This window comes from Caretta caretta, chromosome 22 (genome assembly GCF_965140235.1).
Source record: "Caretta caretta isolate rCarCar2 chromosome 22, rCarCar1.hap1, whole genome shotgun sequence".
Lineage (NCBI taxonomy): Eukaryota > Metazoa > Chordata > Testudines > Cheloniidae > Caretta > Caretta caretta.
The window spans coordinates 16685800-16704766 of record NC_134227.1 but is presented as its reverse complement, the minus strand read 5'-3'; the positions used below and the strand labels follow the sequence as shown (position 1 = coordinate 16704766).

The following is an 18967-nucleotide window of genomic DNA, read 5'->3' as shown; positions in this document are numbered from 1 at the left end:
AGGCTTCACTGTGATCATGACCTGCTGCCTGCCCTGCTTTCCTCTCCTTCTCTTCCCCCCCCCCCTTTTTTTTTTTTTTTTTTTGAGGAAAAAGAAACTCAGGAAATTGGCTTGCAGCCAGTGGCTGGGGAGCTTCCGGGAATCTATCCCAGAATCCTTCTGGAACAGTGCACCACTTGACGCATGCGGCATTGTTCTGGAGAGTGGAGTTTTCATGAGGGAAAGACAGAGGCTAAAGGTGATAAACACTGTGTGTGCGATCCCAGGATTAGTGCTGAAGCCCATGGAAAAGAAACCAATCTGCTTTCTTCTCGGGTAGCAATTCTGCCAGGATGAGCAGGCCCATTGTGAACATTGGATAATAATCACTTGTCATCTAGGAATGCTCTGAGGCTTGGACCCTGCCTGATTCAGCAAGGTGCTTAAACACATGCCTAACTATTAAGCACATCAGCTGTTCCATTGACTTCAAGTACGTGAACAGTCCCATGGAAGTTAAGCTTGTACTGAAGAACTTTGCTGAATCAGGGCCTTAATTAATTATAGGAAAACCCTGAAGTCCATAAGCATGTATTCTTTTTGAAAACAAATTGTAGCATAACACTTTACATCACTAAAACTCAATTTACTTTCCTCATTTCTGCTGTTAGGTGGAGGATAGAGAAGTGCAAAAACTAAAACCATTTTATTTTGGTTTGTGATCTGTTTTGCTTTCTGGCTGCATTAGTATGATGCGGCAACGTTTTGAGTTAGAAACGCTGTAGGGCAAAACTGTTTTCATTGAAATGTTTCTATTTAATGTTAGGTTTTGCAAAACACGTTATAACAAAATGTAAATTTGGGTGCCTCAGCTATCAGATGCCACTCAAATATTTGTGACACACCCTGTGACACTGTGTAAGTTTTTTGTAAGAGGAAATTATTGCATCTGGCTTTGGCAAGTTAATGATTTGCCCCTCCTGTTCTCCCTAGATCCACTGTCAGCTCATTTTACTCTTGAGTCAGGCCCTTTGTTATTGCATCTCAGTTTATCACTGAATCTGTAGGACTAGGTTAGATTTAGCTGCCTGAAACACCTTGTCCTTTCCTCTGCACTGGGTTCAAGGCTGTCTCCTTTATCATATTCAACTAGTTCTGTGCCAGCCAGCCAGGGATGATGTACAGACTGAGAGTGGGAGGGTGAACTGTCCAGGTGGAGCAGAATGGGGAGAGGAGGGGCTGGGTAAGCATTTCTTATTTGTGTCTTTCAGATAGGACACAGTTCTTAAATTTTTAAGCAAGAGATCTCCTCCTAAACTTTTGGGGGAAGGAGAAGCCTATAATGCATTCTCCATGTTTGGATCTTCACAGCCTTTTGTTTGGATTTGTTGCTATATTTACAGCCAGTGTGTTTTGGCTTGGTGTATGCATGTCTTTTTAATGGAAAACATGCTCCTTTAGAGAGTTGTAATCTCAGTTTGTTTCCTCTCCTGTCACCCTTTTGTGGGAAGGGATGGATTTGTTTATAGCAGTGTGCTTGAGTAGAGGATTGGCACAGGTGGTGGGCATTTTGTGTGTGTACACCTTTTATGTGGGTTCCTTTTACCTGAAGAGAGGGATTAGGTGAATGATAAACTCAGGTTGAATTTAATTACCATTTTAAAGTAATTGTGCTCATGTCACAGGTGTATAAAGGCTTCACTTCTGTTCAGGCCACTGGAGATGCAGTTGGTACTGGGCAGAAAGCAGGTGGTCAACCGCTTTTTCCTTGGGAAAAAGAAAACTTTAAGCATGAAGCAGCTTGTAAATTGTCATCTTGTGTGAGGAGACTCCTTGCTAGTCCAGAAAACCATTTGGGAGAGGAGGCTGATTCTGAATGTGGCCCAGTCAGTCAGTTTGATGGGCTTAGGGTTCAACTTGCTTATTGAATCTGAGGGTGGAAATGGTAGTATCAGGACTGGCCCGCTTTAATAAAATGCCTTTCCTTTTTTTAACACAACCTTTCCACAGGAGACTTAGCAGATTTTATTAAAGGAACTTGGTCCAGTTAAAATCTGTTAGATAAAAGGAAATCAGTTAAGTGTTGCCTTCCAATTTTTATTGTATTACTTTTGCCTTCTTTAATTTAGTTGTCTTTTCCTTTCTTCTGTTGCTGTGTGAAAGACCCAGACAAAACAGGAAAAGCCAACTCTATGTTAAGTGCTGTCAAATGCACAAAGCAAACAAACTGGGGGGGAAGAGAGAGGAAAATATTTCCCTCTAATCTTTCATTTGTGGTAATCTTAAGCGTTACTAGTAACAATAATTTAGGCCAAGATGTGACCTTAAATGATCTCTGTCAGTTTTACTATACTACTTTTCACTTCTGTACTGCTTTCGAGATACGAATCTAAGAGCGCTTGACAAACAATATTGAATTTGGCCTCCTAAAACTGCTGAGAGTTCAGGAAGTATTATTACCATTTTGCAGATAAGGAAGCTGAGGCACACAGAAGTTAAGTTACACGCTAAAGGTCACATGTGGGAATCATGTGGCAGTGCTAGGAAGAGAATTTCTAGGTCTCCTAATTGCTTTGCCTAATTGTCTAAATTGCTGATTTCCATCCTTCTCCTTTGAGAGAGGATGCTCCTGGGAGGTCTGGTGTTTACTGATAAGAACATGGGCCTGGGGTATTGGATTCAAGGGTTCTAACCCCAGATCTTCCATTGGCTAGCTGTGAAACCTTGGGTGAATGTTAAACTTTCTTTAGTTCAGTTTACCCAACTGTAAAATGAAGATAGTGATAGCTCAAAGAGGGAGTGACGCTGTCCTTTTAGGAAGGTAAAGGACTTGGGGATCTTCTTACAAAAAACATTAGACGTGCAGAATGTCTTTATTAACGTTAACTATGATATTAAGAAGCAAAATGTATTTCACGACACTTTTTTTTTTTTTTTCTCCAGGTTTCCTCTCAAAAAACCTACAAGGTAAGACAATGGGGTTTTGGTTGCCTACCTATACTGCAAGCTTCAAGATGGCGTTTTTGCACAATAAAATTACTTAAAGCATATTTGGAAGCAGTGTCCGTAGCTCACTTAAGTAAATGAAGTGCGCAAATTGATCTGTGTTATACAGAAGGTCAGACTAGATGGTCACAATGGTCCCTTCTGGTCTTGGAATCAGTGGGACTGAGTGTTCAAAATATAGCTGGTGACACTTATAGCGCATGGTTTAGTGTTACCATTTGCAGTTTCTTTAGCATTTTTGCTATGCACACTAACTCAACTTATCTGGGATTTGAGATGGTCCTAGAAAGTGACTCTAGGTTCGTGCCTGATATACAAACTCTTATTGTATGAAGGCTTTTTGTTTTAAATCTTTGTCTCCATTTTGAAATGAAGTTTTAAGGCAGGGTTGGGGGGAACTGGTGATTTTGGGGATGCTCTTTTGGCCCTTTGTAAAGTATAAATTGGCTTCATTTCTAAAGTGAAATTTGGCAAATTATTACACAATCAATAAGCTTAATTGCTTTTGACACTTGGAAAGGTAAAAGGTTAAATGCACGGTTTATCTGGGGGAGAAAAAACTTTCTTCTCCCCTTCAGAATTTGGTGTCTATCTTTGACTGTTAACTTAAATGTTGCTTAATGTCTTTTCAGTATCTTTTTTTTTTTTTTTTTTTGGTTGTTGGTTTTGTTACTGAGGCTACTTGCAGTTTCTTTGTGAAGTTTTAGCTGTAACTGATGCTCCTGCGGTGAAGTGATCCCAAATCAGTTGCTTTTGTTTGACGTAGGCATGGCAGCATTCTGAGCAGAGAGACTCCAGCTGACAAGAAACAGAAGGTTGAACGCTGCAGTAGCACACACGACTTCGATCCGACAGGTAAAGGCCTCAAAACTTCCCCGATGAGAATGCAGGATTTAAAAGTTATTGGGGGTTGGAGTAAATGAGCTCTAATCGACATAATATTCAGGAGCCATTGTTCTCTATTTGATGCTTGCAAAGGTTTTTTTTGTTTGTTTTTTTTCTTCTTCTTCTTCAATATTATACCCAGACTTTGCAGCAAAGGTGAGCGACTGATTCTGGCATGACCTTGCATGAGGTGGCTTTCATCTGTGCAAAAACAAATCTAGACCAGTAGCCCCAGTCAATGACCTAAATTGTTTGTTGTTTTTAAGAAATAAAATAAATAGCCCAAATGCTCAGGAAGCAAATATTTTAGCTTGTGGCTGGTCTTACTTGGTGGAGGAAATGTGGACATGTAAAAGGTCGTGTGGTCACAGCAGCAACTGACCTCCAGTTCCAGTGGGTTTTGAACCCTCTCTGCAGCCTTAAGGATGAAGCTGCACTTGAATTTTTAAATTAAAACTTAATTTTGATGGAGGTGGTATCCATTTTTTTTTCTCTTTCATCCTCTTCCTATGCCCTTCTGTGAAACTTGGACCATCTTTGTTAGTTTTAGAGTCTAACGCTGTCTTGGGCACTGGACTGCATGCAAAGATTCTTTCCTCTCTCCCTAACCCACTAACCCAGTGACTGTTGTGTGTTCTTAAAACTGTCTGACAGGCTCTTGCGTGTAAGCCTGCTGGCCCCATGCAGTGTGTGTTTCTCATGTTTGTGCACTCTGGTCCTGCTGTTCTCTGGGGACTGTGGAACAGGTCAGAGTAGAATCTGAAGTTTGTAGACTGGGATATGAAGGATGTGTTCTTGCACAGAGTGGATCAAGCTACTGTTTGCAAACTGTGTTGTAACATTTCTGCCACTAGCTGCGTGGTTCCTTTCTAGTGTGCAGAACAAATACATTTAAAGTGGGCTTCTAAAACGCACTTTTCCGGAGGCAGGGGGAATTTAATGAGTATCTCCATTCTCTTTAGGGTTAGGTAAAAGTAACATATTTTTATTTGAGTTGCATCGGAGACGGTCACAGGATTTTGAACTTCAGGTTTAGAATTTGGCTGCCTGGAAAGCAAAGCAAAGCAGATGATCCTGGGACCTTTTAATCCCAGTACCCATTCTCTTGCTTTTAAGGGCTGTTGGTCTGCCCTAGCATTTAAGGTATCTGTGGTCTAGTCTTGTAGATAGACTTTTTATTCTAGCCTCCATAATACTCTTGCCTTTCTAAAGGTGGATTCCAAGCATTGTGCACTTCCATATATGCAAGCTGTTTTATGGTAGAGATGAATGCCATGGCGTCTGTATGACCCCTACACTTCTATCTAGAGTAACTTCTCTAATTCACTTGTTGGCATAGGAGAGAACTTCGTTTACTGCACTTTGTCTTCTGTGATAGACCCTCTCAGTATGTGGTTGCGTGTGTTCACACTAACTTATTCCCAGTGTTATCACCTATGTGTTGTTCGTACCCTATTTGTGTTTTTCACGATTTAACCTGATCATAGAAATCATTCTGTTTTTTCCTTGAAGTGTTTTTTTTCTCATGTTTGGTCTCCATGTTTTCTATATCTCTCTTTCTTTCTCCTTTTCTCCTGCTCTTGTGCAGATAGCTCCTCCAAGAAGACAAAGTCTAGCTCGGAGGAGAGTAGATCCGAGACGTATGGTAAGCTGAAGCAGCCACTGTAGCCTTGCATCTTTCCTGTCCGCTCTATGCTGTCTGCCTGTGCGCCCAAGGCCTTTGCCTTTTACTTGCTCTGCATGGCTTGCTTTGCAGTAGGAGAGGGAAGCTGGGTTTTTAATGCAGTTTAAATGTGCAAGCATGTAACTGCTGGATACTAACCCATGTGTAAGAAGTGTAGACTGTCTTCTATATTCTCCTGTCTTCTGTTACCAGTTGGGACAACTTGCTGGGCCTGCTGCGTTTGGAGAATCTCTCTACCACCAAGTAGTCAAGGCAGTTTATGAACACACTTAAGTCAGTCCAGTCTGGTGCTGATGCAGAACTGTCTACATCTTGTTTTAACCATGGTGGTTGAGCTGTCTGGGACAGTGGGTTTTTTTTTTTTAAATGATTTGCAGTTTCACTTTTTTCAGTTTCGTAAAATGGAGAAACAGTTCCTCATGAATCCCTTGCAGAGGATTTAACTATATAGATAGATATTCAAAATGATCACATTAATTTTATTTTGGTGAGAAGGTTCACTCTATTTACTTCATTCTGGTAAGGTAGCATCCCTTGAACTCCCATCTTGCTGCACCCTTGTGTTCTCAGAGTCTTCAGGCCCATATAAATCAGCACATGATTCTGCCAGGAAAAGCTCACATCTTCTAGTTCCCATTTCACCCAAGATGTGCCATAACAGAACATCTTTCAAGGAAGACCATTTACCACATAGCCCATGGTTGCTCATCTTCCCCTTTTAGCCTCCCTCAGGAGTGCTTCTCTTTTGACTGTCCTCCCCTCCCCCTGCACAGTACACTTGTGGCGTGCTGTGTCATTATCACTCCTAAAGAGATCCGTAGTCAAAAGGTAAGCTGGGCCTACAGCTGGTATGAGTCTGAGACCTATAGGGATGGTAGATGATCAGTCTGTCACTGACCTAGGTGACAGGTTTCAGAGTAACAGCCATGTTAGTCTGTATTCGCAAAAAGAAAAGGAGTACTTGTGGCACCTTAGCGACTAACCAATTTATTTGAGCATGAGCTTTCGTGAGCTACAGCTCACTTCATCGGATGCATACTGTGGAAAATACAGAAGATGGTTTTTATACACACAGACCATGAAAAAATGGGTGTTTATCGCTACAAAAGATTTTCTCTCCCCCCACCCCACTCTCCTGCTGGTAATAGCGTATCTAAAGTGATCACTCTCCTTACAATGTGTATGATAATCAAGGTGGGCCATTTCCAGCACAAATCCAGGGTTTAACAAGAACGTCTGTGGAACAGTGCGGGGGGGCGGGGAAGGAATAAACAAGTTGCAGTGGGGGAGGTTTAGATTGGATATTAGGAAAAACTTTTTCACTAAGAGGGTGGTGAAACACTGGAATGCGTTACCTAGGGAGGTGGTAGAATCTCCTTCCTTAGAGGTTTTTAAGGTCAGGCTTGACAAAGCCCTGGCTGGGATGATTTAACTGGGATTTGGTCCTGCTTCGAGCAGGGGGTTGGACTAGATGACCTTCTGGGGTCCCTTCCAACCCTTATATTCTACGATTCTATGATTCTAAGGGGAAATAGGTTACTTTTTATAATGAATCAACCATTCCCAGTCTCTATTCAAGCCTAAGTTAATTGTATCCAATTTGCAAATTAATTCCAATTCAGCAGTCTCTCGTTGGAGTCTGTTTTTGAAGTTTTTTTTGTTGAAGGATAGTCACTTTGAGATCAGAAATCGAGTGACCAGAGAGATTGAAGTGTTCTCCGACTGGTTTATGAATGTTATAATTCTTGGCATCTGATTTGTGTCCATTTATTCTTTTACGTAGAGACTGTCCAGTTTACCCAATGTACATGGCAGAGGGGCATTGCTGGCATATGATGGCATATATCACATTGGTAGATGTGCAGGTGAACGAGCCTCTGATAGTGTGGCTGATGTTATTAGGCCCTGTGATGGTGTCCCCTGAATAGATATGTGGGCATAGTCATGGTCTGTGTGTATAAAAACATCTTCTTCTGTATTTTCCTCAGTATGCATCCGATGAAGTGAGCTGCAGCTCACGAAAGCTTATGCTCAAATAAATTGGTTAGTCTCTAAGGTGCCACAAGTACTCCTTCTCTTTTGACCTAGCTGAGGCTCTGTACTGACAGTCACCCGACTGTAATAAGTGGACCAACCTTTGGATCCTGCATGCTTCCAAGTGAGCTGGAGCTGCCTGGGCAGAGCCCAGGCACTGTCTCTAGCTCTGAGCCTCTAGGGAATAGGTCAGGGTGCAGACTCCCTACCTGAAACCCTTCCTTGGGATTTGGCTCTCTGCAGTGCAATTGCCCTAGTCCCAAGAGCAGTACCGAGACTTTCCAAACCTCAGAGTTGCTTGCGCATGCTTCCCCGGAGTTCCCCCTCCTGTGGCTGCTCTGATTTGTAGTTTAATTCTTTGGGGACATATGGTACGCAAAGTAAGGAACACAGGCTTTGCACAGGAATCTTTCAATGGACTCTTACTTCAGTCTTGGCAGGAGAGTTACAGATCTATGCAAAACAAATGCCAGAATACAATCCGTCCCTCCCACCCCCATGAGGAAAGGCATGCCCCGCCTGCCACCAACCTCCCTGTCTCTTGTTTTTGGAAATTGATACACACACTAAGCCAAGAAGCCAGTCCCTTTAAAAGCAGTTGGAGACACCTTTTCAGTTCTTCCACTGAGGATTTTCCATGTTCTGACCCCTCACTATTTCCTTTCAGGCAGAGGTTGCTACGTCAGTGGCTCTGCCAGTAGCAATCCTAGTGTCCCGTCAGGATAGAACTGTGCAGTGTTGATGGCCCTATTTCAGCTGCTCAGACAGTCTGTTTCTGCTACCAAAATGGGGGCTCTCATACACACTGAAAAAGTTCAAATCATAAACATTTCACAGAACAGAACGTTCATAAGCTGAGACAAACTTATTTCCCAGATTGCCGCACCACCTTCCTTAGAGACAGGGCCCCCCAGAGGATTGAGGGGGCCTGGAGTCTTCAGCAGTGGGGGGTCCTTCTGCTCTGGGTCTTGGCGGCACTTCGTCGAAGACATGGAGCGGAAGGACCCCTCGCCGCCAAATTGCTGCCGAAGCAGAAGAAACGGTGGCGGATCCTTCACTCTGGGTGTGTTGGCGGCACTGAAGGACCCGCTGCTGAAGTGCTGCCGAAAACTCTCGTGGGGGCCCCTGTGGAAAATTGCCCCACTTGCACGCCCCTCCCCCCGGGGCGGTCCTGCTTAGGGATCTGAATCTGGTCTTGAGAGAGTATGGGCTGTTTCGGTGCAGCTGGAAGCTGATGTTGGGTCAGGCCTGCCCTGCTGTATATCTGTCATCTCCAGAAGGAAGGAACAAGGAAACGACTTGCCTGAAGACCAAACATAAGCATTTTAGAATGTTCCTGCTGACAAACTAATACTGTGGAACCCTTTACCAATTCCTAGCTAGCCAGGGCTTCTCCATAGTGAACGCTGGCTAGTTAGTGACCCGGCAGCCATGCTGGCCATATCCAAATACCTTGAACCTCAACTAACTTTTTTCTAAAGCTGCTTAACTGTCACATAGTCAGACTGTGTTCCCTGTTAATTACAGGAAATGTTTGGTATGCCTAGTGGAATGTATCTGTGTTTATACTATTTGCTCACTCTGTGCAATGTCCTGGCTTTTCACGTCTTCATAGAGAAAGATGACTTCCTGACTTAAGCCTTCACTTCCGCCAAAATTTCCTGCAGATGCTCTGTCTGTGGCCAGGAGCTAGCCAGGAGAACAGTTTCCAGTCCTCCTTCCTTTCCAGTGGCCTTTTGCTGTGTTAGACCTCACCCTACCTTCTCACTTCTCTCTCTACCTTCCCCAGCCCTGTGATAACGTGTGGAGAAGCCTGCTGTTTGCTCTGATGGGACCAAACTTTTTAAGAGCCTACAAGCAGAAATACTGCACTAATATATATATTTTTGCTAGTAACTGGATATTAATACTGTCTCTGGCTTGCCATTGGGCGCTTAGTAATAGAAATATCTTGAGTGGCAACAGGAAAATGAGGTGTGTCTTTAATATATGTGTGTTCTTTGTAACTCTTGACATTTTTATTTGAAGTAGCAATAAGCCAAGGGTCCTTGAGCAACTCTTTTCAGTGGGTTGGGGATTAGGCAGGCAACACCAGTCTAATGACTAGAAATTGACTGTGATCGAGCAAACTTAAAACGTTTAACTTTCTGTTTCATCAATCTAGCTACCCTTCTCCTGTCTGTGTATTCAGTGAAGTTGTGAACATGAGAGTAAAAGATTCCCAGTGTGGTCTGAGAACTGTATCTCAGTACTGTTTAGTGCCATTATAATGCAGCTGAATCTTTTGGCATATCTCTTATGTCTGTTTCATGGAGTGTAATTTTAGTCCGTATAAACTGCTTTTAGATCGAAAATTACCAATCAGGATCTTGGGCTCAATGCCAGCTAGCTTAGTTAATTTTTCAGTTAATTTGTGGCAAATAGTTTTTGTGATCTTGAGAATTCTCTTTACATCCTTTTTAATTTTTTTCTTCCACAAAATATCTTTTCTTGTACATTTAATGATGTGGGCATTCTTGCAGGTCATTGCTCCATAAGGCGGACTAGACCCACTGAGTATTAATTTCCTCATTCCCACTCTTAGGATGTGAAGGTTGTTTCATTTCATTTTCTTTTGAAAATAGAGTTTCTATCCTTATGTCCCTGATGGAGCCCTGGAGGATTCTTCTTTCTTCACTCTTCCTGTTTTGTTCACGTTAGTCCCTCCCATCTTTTCTGTTCTGGGTTTTTTGTTTTTTTTTTGGTATAGGGTTTTTATGCAATGCTTGTCACTGTGCTATCTGAGCACTTTCCAGTAGTGCATTAAGCCACGTGACTACACATCTGTCACGTCTTGTTTGTTCTTTTATCCTCTCCCCCAAGGGAGAAGGGTGTGCAGTGGAGTGTCCTGTTTTGGTGGTGTCTTTTTAAAACTTATTTATACAACCGTACGTGTTGCTTTGTTTTCATTAGAGAAGGCAAGGTCAAAGAAATGCACCTTGCACCAGGAGTGTAAATTAATGAGATTTGTGATGGTCCCTGGACAGGTTCATTCCACAGTCCTAGACCATCCCTGGAGAAAGTTCTGTCTCCTGCACAGACCAGCTTTACTCTTATCGTCGACAGTTCCATCGTGCCGGGGAGCGAAATTGTCGACCACGGTCTTTGCTTGAGATTTTTCAGATATCCTGGGGCCAAGCCATGGAGCGCTTTTGAAGTTAAGGTCTGAGACCTTAAAGCTTGATTCGATTCTATGGGATGCCAATGTAGGGAGCCATAAAGCCCTTGTGGCTTTGACACAGCTACTGTTTTTCCAGCCAGTGAGGCCTTGAAAGGACACTTGGGAACCCCTCGTCATTGCACTTAAAATGGCCAGAAATGGCTTGGAGTGTAATGAGGCACTCAGCCACAGGGGTTGAATGTGCTGTTTCCAGGGAAGCAGATGCTCCTACTTGTAATGATTAAAAGTTCCAGGCCTGTATATAGTAAGGATATCCAGGCGCAAATTGTGAATGCTCTTTAATGCCATTGATACCAAGTCTTATCAAGACATTATATATTGCACTAACCTTTCCATGTGAGTTGGAAGAATGACTTCTGTTTCCGATGAATAGAAGAATCTCTGAACAATTCTGATCTCGGAGTATTTGTGTGAAGAACCCATATATTGAAGTAATAACTAGAGTTGAGTAAAATTTGAAACTTCCATCCTGTGGGACATTCCAACATTTGTTGTCATTGCAAATTGGGACAAAAGGTTGACATTTCAAAATTTTGCGTGGAAAGGAAATTCAGAATTTGTTGCCATTTTTTGATTGAAACAAAACATTTAATAATTCTTGATCAAAATGGCTGGTTTCGGTTTGTTGAACTGACCTGAAACACTTCGTTTTAAATCTGTTCAATATAAAATTGCATTTTTCCACTGTGGTACATTGCAACATGGGAGTCGTTTTCCCTTATGGGTCAAGTTCCATAATGCACCCAGCGACATGTCATTCCCATGACCACCACTCAGTCTGAGGGAAATCTGCAATGCATTATGGAAGATGTAGTTCAGACTCCCATTCTCGCCTGTGGACTGGGCTTCCTGAAGGACTGTTACAACTCCTGTAAAGCAATGTGCTGATAGGCAAATACAGTTTAATGTTATGTAGAACCGATTCAAAATGAAACTTCTGGGGTCAGTTTAAAAAGTGAAATATTCAAAATTTGGAAAAATATTGATTTGCTGCTGACCCCTCCACCCCCTTCATTTTCCATCAGAAAATCAGTCAGACAGAAAATTCCCAACCAGCTCAAGTAATAACTAACACTTAAAGATCCCAAAGCACTTTAGAGTTTCTCTAATGGATCAGACTCACTGCTGACTGTTCCTGGGTGGTGAAATAGAGCTGTTCTGTTCATGCAGTCTTTCACATGTATAATAATGTGTAGGAGGGGAAATTAAGAATAACCTCTTCAGTCAGAAAGTAATTGTTCAAACAGTCAGAGGTCAAACACCCTTAAAAGTACCATGAAATGTCCGTCACCATGAAAAGCTAGGACCTTGACTCTTCCTGTCATCCAGGAGACCGCACCTCCAGAATCACAGCCCTTCCTAGCATTGTGGTATTGGTCCGGTAATGAATCAGAGGGAAAAGTGCCACCTACGGAATGGCTAGTGTCTAGGCTTTCCTTGGAACTCTCCATTTCTAATATGGGTCGAGCTCAAACCTGTGTAAGTAAAATATGAATTTCTTGAGATGATATGGCCTAAGGCCAAGAGCCCAATAGGTTTTTTTGTTGTTGTTCTCCCTCCCCCCCGCCCCCCCCCCCCCCAGTCTCTGTAACGGATATGAGAAGGGATTTTTTCTTAATTTTGTCCTTTTAGAGCTTAAGTCCCCACTGGGGACTGCATAATATGAAATTAAATACGGAAATCACAGTTAAGGTGACACCTCTTCATTCCCCAGCTCAGACTAATTTTCACTTCTTGCCCCTGCTGGCTTAGAGTGGGATTAAGGTCGGTTGTTGAGGGATGCAAGGTGTTCCCTTGGTGATAAAATGTAATTATTGATCTACAGTACAACCTGGTCCTTGGCTGGAAAGATGGAGACTGCAAAGTGAGGTCTCCCACAAGAGGTCTCAAGACACCTTTACAAGCATAGACTCCTACTAAGGAAATAGAAACATTAAGGATTGGAATGAATTCTATAAAGGCAGGAGAGATGACTGAAGGCTGCCACTTAATTATTAACTTGTTGCTCTTTCTGTGTCACACTGAATCTACAGACTCCACATAATCAAGGTGTGCTGCTCTGATATTTCATTGCAACATTTCCATTATGATATTTCATGAATTTGTGATACTAAGTCACAAGAGTGCCAAAGCTACTTGAAAACAACCAGCAACATGTCTTGGGTGTGGTTTTTCATAACTCCGGTCAGTCACAGTTCTCCAGATCATCAAAGTTGTATGCCACTGGATTAAGTATCCAATGCAAGATCGCATATTGTTACGAGATCCCAGTTTCATAAGAACAGAGGTGCAGGAGTCAAGAACAGAATAACAATGTTTTCTTAAAACTCCCTAGTTCAGCTGTTTAAGTTTAATGTATTTTAATTAATAGAAGTGAACAAATGACCAACTTTTACATGGTTATCCTTTCTTGCTGCCAGGGCAGAGTGAAACAATGCAGTCGAGTCTTGCTCTTGTTCCCCTCCCTGGCACAGGCGTAGAAATTGATAAACTGGGTTAGACCAGGCTAGTCCAGGATCCTTTCTGACAGTGGCTAGTATGAGGTCTTTCAAAGGAACATACAAGAAACCCCATAAAGAATGATCATGGGATCAGTTTTTTGTTTCCAGCACATGTGATATTGGTACCTTTTGTCATCTAGCTGTGGGATATCCAGTACTCAAAGCGAAGACTCGAGTTCCGGTTTAATGTCAAGCTCTACTTAAGATTAGGGAAAGGATCAGGAGCACCTTTCTCTGTGAATGGTTGTAGGGAGGAGATGGTGATTAATAAATTCTGACCGCTGTGGTCCTAATTGGACTCCTCTGCCATTCATCTGCTGGCTTGTTCTGTATCTGTAAAATCCAAAGAAGACCATCTTGGGATGTAAATTACATGTCAGGAAGAAGCTCTCAGGTAGTGTATTACACTCCCTTATGTATTACTCTGCATTTGGCACCAAGTTTAGTTGGTGAGAAAACTCCTCAGTAGAACCATCTCCAGTATTATTGATTCTAGAAATAAAAGCCAACCCATGCAGGAAATAAAGGGACAATGCATTGGCAAGATTATGCTGTGCCTTTAAACTGGGAAGATTCTTACTCGTAGAAAGACTACCTGTTTTCATAAAACCTGAAGGTCTGGCAGCAGAGTTTAAAAAGAGCTGTTTGTTTGAAATAGCACAGGTTCCCTCTCCTACACCCTGCCCTGGGGCATCATTCTTGTGAAGTGAGGCTGAGAGAAGATTGGTCATGTAGAGAAATTGGAGGTGAGCGAAAGAAAGGGATATTCTTTCACGGAAGTAAATGTGGGGTGTAAAGCTCAGTGCTTCTCTTTAGCCCTGCTTCTCATCCCCCCTCTCTTGGTCCCATTCCATCAATTTGCTGTTTGTCACTGAGGAAAACATAAGGGCTTTGGCTTTGGGGTGGAGGGAAAGATTTGTTGCTAGATGGTGATGTGAGTAGAAGGCTGCAGTGGTTCTGGCACCACAGACAATACAGGGCGGAGCGTGTTCTGATTATACTCCTCATTTACATTAGTAACTCCCAGGGAAGCTAATATAGCTACGCTGGTGTAAAAAGTGGTGAGAGACCAGGATCGGGTCCAAGGTTTCCTTCACACCCTACTACCACTCATCCTTTCCAACAGAATTCCTACTGGGATAATATTTTCATCACCCTATTTATTTATTCCTTCCTTCCTTCCCTCCCCACAAGAAATATCCACAACCTTAGGACACTGAATGATGCTGGAAAAGAAACTCCCATCTCCCCCCACTGGCTCCCTGTAGCAGAAGAGTCTTGCCTGGTGTCGCTGCATAAATGAACAAGTAGAATGAATGTTTGGAAATAAGGATGGTCCCTTGTTTGTTAACTGGTGGAGTGTAAAATGCTTTAAAGATGATTTGTATGACACTAAGTGCTATAAGTCCCCCATCAGAGTAGGGCCCTATTGTGCTATTCAGTGTACGAACATTCAGGGAACGCACTTTCTACCACAAAGACTATGTAGTCTAATACAAAGAGCTGCTGGTTGTTGTTTATTAGTTTATATATTAACTAATAAGGGTGGTGGATAGCTCAGAGGATTGGCTATGGGAGGGATATGGAACCTTTGACTGCAAGCTCACAAATGTCATGAAGCTCATCTCTTTAGTAATCTAAAGTTGTTCAGTGGAGTATATAAAATGAGTTTGGGTTCAGTGGGCAGGTGTCCTTATTGGAGACTCTCACCACAATTAGCAAGAATTGGTACTCAGAGCAGAGAAAACTAGGAATGAATGGGCCGCTTCCCTCTCACCTGTGAAAAGTGTCTGGTTTTTCTTCATTCCATTTCCAAGAGAACACTAGACGTCCATAGCACTTTAACTCCAAAAAAAGCTGTACAAACGTAAACAAATTAATCTCAGCAGCAGTATTTATACCCCCACTCTGCCGATTTAGACATTAAGCCACAGCACAAGTAGGTGACTTGCCCTAGGTCTCGCGGCAAATTGAAGGAAGAGCAGAGATTAGAATTTCCTAGCTTTTGGCCCTTTGCTTTGATCACGGGATCACTGCCACTCAATGGGAAATGGGATATTACTAGTTTCCGAGTGCTGGCAGGCCAAAATAGACATGGCTTATGCCTTTACTGCTGTTGCCCTGTCTCTGCCCTGTTGAATAACCCCATAGGATTCTTCAGCTCCAGAGGTAGGGTAGTTGGTTTGCAGAGAGGCATGAAACAAGGAAAGAACAGGATAAAGGATATTTAGATTACTAAAATGTATTTAAATGGGCATGACCAGATGAAGTTCATGCTAGAGTACCTAAGGAACTAGGTGAAGCAGTGTCAGAACGGTTAGTAATTATCTTTGAGAATTCAAGGAGGATGTGTGAGGTCCCAAAGGACTGGAGAATGGCAAACATAGTACCTATATTTAAAAAGGGGAACAAAGAGAACCTGGAGAATTATAGACGGTCAGCATAACTTTTGATGCTTGGAAAGATACTGGAACAAATTATTTAATAATCAGTTTGTAAATGGAGGATAATAAGGTTATAAGGAGTAGCCATCATGGATTTGTCAAGAACAAATCATGCCAAGCCAGCCTAATTCTTTCTTTGACAGGGTTGCTGGCCTAGTGGATGGGGGTGGGAAGCAGTAGACATGATATATCTTGATTTTTAGTAAGGCTTTTCACACAGTCCCACCTTCTCATAAGCAAAGTAGGGAGATGTGGTCTAGATGAAATTACTATAAAGTGGATGCACAACTGCTTGAAAGACCATACTTTTGCTGTCAAACTGGTAGAGTGTATCTAGTGGGGTCCTGCAGGAGTCGGGTCTGGTACTATTCAGTATTTTCAAGAATTATTCAGACAGTGGAGTGGGGTTTGCAAATGGGGGTTACAAGCACTTTGGAGAACAAGATTAAAATTCAAAAAGACCTTGACAAATTGGAGAATTGATCTGAAATCTGCAAGATGTAACTTAATAAAGACAAGTGCAAAGGACTTCCCTTCGGAGAGAAAAATCAAATGCACAACTACAGAATGGGACGACCTGGCTGTGTGAGGGATAGTACTGCTGAAAAGGATCTGGGGGTTATGGTGGATCACAAATTGAATGAGTCAACAATTAGCAAAAAGGGCCAATATTCTGGAGTGTATTAAGGGACCTCTTGTACGTAAGACATGGGAGGTAATCCTCACGCTCTGTTCGGCACTGGTGAGGCCTCAGCTGGAGTACTGTGTCCAATGCTAGGCGCCATGCTTTAGAAAAGATGTGGACAAATGGGAGAGAGAGTCCAGAGGAGAGCAACAAAAACGATAAAAGGTTTCGAAAACCAGACCTGTGAGGAAAAGTTAGAAACAAAACAAAACTGAGCCCGTTGAGTCTTGAGGAAGGAAGGCTGAAGGGGGGAACCTGATAAGTCTTCAAAAATGTTAAGGGCTGATACAAAGAGGATGGTGACCAATTGTTCTCTACATCCAGTGAAGAAGGTAGGACAAGAGGTGATGGCCTTAGTCTGCATCAAGGGAGGTTTAGGTTAGACATTAGAAAAAACATTATAATTAGAAGGATAGTTAAATTCTGGAATAGGCTACCAGGGGAAGTTGTGGAATCTCCATCATTTTCAGGTTTTTTAGAACTTGTTGGACAAACACTTGTCAGTGGTTTTCAACCTGTTTTCCTTTGCAGACCCCCCAAAAATGTTGAATGGAAGTGCAGCCCCCTTTGGAAATTTTAGACCTAGTCTGTGGACACACAGGGGTCTGCAGACCCCAGGTTGAAAACCACTGCTCTAGGTTTACTTGCTCCTGCCTTAGCATGGAGGGAGGGATTAGATGACCTTGAAGGTTCCTGCCTGCCGTATGTTTCTATGAAGACTTGTTTTGATTTGTAAAAGTTTACAACACAGTCTGCTGACTTTAGTTTGAGCTATCTGTGGGGGTGTCTGTGTTAATTTGGTCATATGTAAATATATTATTTGGTACTCTTTATGTTTGTCAGGTGCCTAGAGAATTATGGCAGATACAGGTGGTGTACAGGGAATTATTGGGGTGGGGAGAGGGCGATTGTGCACAATGATTCGTGTTCATAGTTGCTTTTCTTAAAGGTTGCTTTTACCTCCAGTCTCGTCTGATGTGCCAGAACTGTCTGCATCTCTGCTATAGATCTCTGTCGTGTAACCAATTCAGTGAGCTTGACCTGTCTTGACATACGTATCTGTTTGTTTCTGGACTGATGCCCTATTTGTTTCTTCTAGCACAGATTTCACTCAGAGTGTTTTGCGGTGTTCTAGCAAGATAAGTTTGTGGACTGATGCCTAGCTTGTGTCTTTTTTTGTATTTTTCCCCTCTCTCTTTTCTCCCCTTTCCCCACCTTACTTGTGCAGGTCTCGTTCAGCGTTGTGTTATTATCCAGCGGGATGAAAATGGATTTGGGCTGACAGTTAGTGGAGACAATCCAGTCTTTGTGCAGTCAGTCAAAGAAGGTAAGCTAACTTGCTAAATATGCTAGCAGACAGTAGTGCACAGGGCTTCTGTCTAGGGCAGAGGAGCATGAGAGGGGTAGGGAGAAGATTCTAAAAGTAATCCTCCAGGGCAGGGAGCTGTAGTCATCACAGATGGATGATCAGATGCATGAGGACAAGAGTAGCATTGCATTGCTGCACTGCATGGGGCTCCCCTCTCCAGTGTCTGAACTAATCAGAAGCAGTTTCATATCCTGTGCAGGCCAGGAAATAAATGAGGTCTGTGTTTATAATGTTGTGGGATTGTGATAATGATGTGTCACCTGCAATCAGGTGAAACCATAACTCCTGGAATCTGGAGACTCATGAGATAGTAATCTGTGGATACCTGGGTTCTGGGGGAGTGAACGGGGGGTGAGGGCATGTATGACAGGAATGGTTTTTGTACAGGGTTAGAAAGAGGATGATGTTTCTCTCGTCACTGAAATGGAAAATTACTGGATATAATTGTAAATGACTAATTCTCTCCTTCTCTAGATGGAGCAGCTATGCGGGCTGGAGTGCAGACAGGTGATCGAATCATCAAGGTAAGGGTGCTTAGTGTAATCAGTTAAATGGATCATGTGCATTAGAGAAATGTGCAGTTCAGGAGTCCCCATTAAAATATCTGCATTTGTCAAAAGTTAATAGCAGTTACTACCATATTCTAGATCTGAGAAATCTATTTTCCTATTTCAATACTAGCCAGTAACCGTGTAATAACCGTGAAAGGCCAGTAAATGTGGCGAGTGGGAGAGGGAGAGCCAATGATACTTAGCTGTAAATTGGAACACACTTTTTGATTTTCCCCCCTGTATTCTAAATCCAGGCTTCCTTTTGGTCACAAACAAATAAGAAACCTAGGTATTTGGCTGTGAAATCCTCCAGGGAACCAGTGCAAAAATCCTACCTCCATTGAAGTCAATGGCAAAACTCCCACTGACTCTGGTCCAGCTGGAATTTCAACCCCAGTGAATTAACTAGTGAGTTAAATGAGCCAAGGCTAGATGATTATTTATTTATTTTTTTTTACTCTGCTTCCCTGCTATTTTCTTCACCAAGATTTGCTCTAGTGCACTGGGCCTCTGCTTCCCTGTGCAAGAGATTCATCAGCATAGGGGAAGCATCGTATTTCTCCTTTCAAACCAACACTGCATTTTTAACATGTTTACAGGGAGAAGGAG

At 42.5% G+C, this 18967-nt stretch overlaps 1 protein-coding gene across 5 annotated transcripts in view; it reads left to right on the top strand.

Annotated features, from left to right (window-relative positions):
- ARHGEF12 (Rho guanine nucleotide exchange factor 12) overlaps positions 1 to 18967 on the top strand; it is a 103168-nt gene that overhangs the window by 36423 nt on the left and 47778 nt on the right. For 3 of the 5 annotated variants that reach the window (XM_048827674.2, XM_048827673.2, XM_048827671.2), the window contains exons 2-6: positions 2923 to 2946; positions 3752 to 3840; positions 5459 to 5515; positions 17667 to 17765; positions 18282 to 18331. In XM_048827674.2, coding sequence (XP_048683631.2) covers positions 2923 to 2946; positions 3752 to 3840; positions 5459 to 5515; positions 17667 to 17765; positions 18282 to 18331 — 319 coding nt within the window. The remainder of the gene's footprint in view (positions 1 to 2922; positions 2947 to 3751; positions 3841 to 5458; positions 5516 to 17666; positions 17766 to 18281; positions 18332 to 18967) is intronic. The other 2 variants (XM_048827675.2, XM_048827672.2) reach the window with 1 other exon arrangement.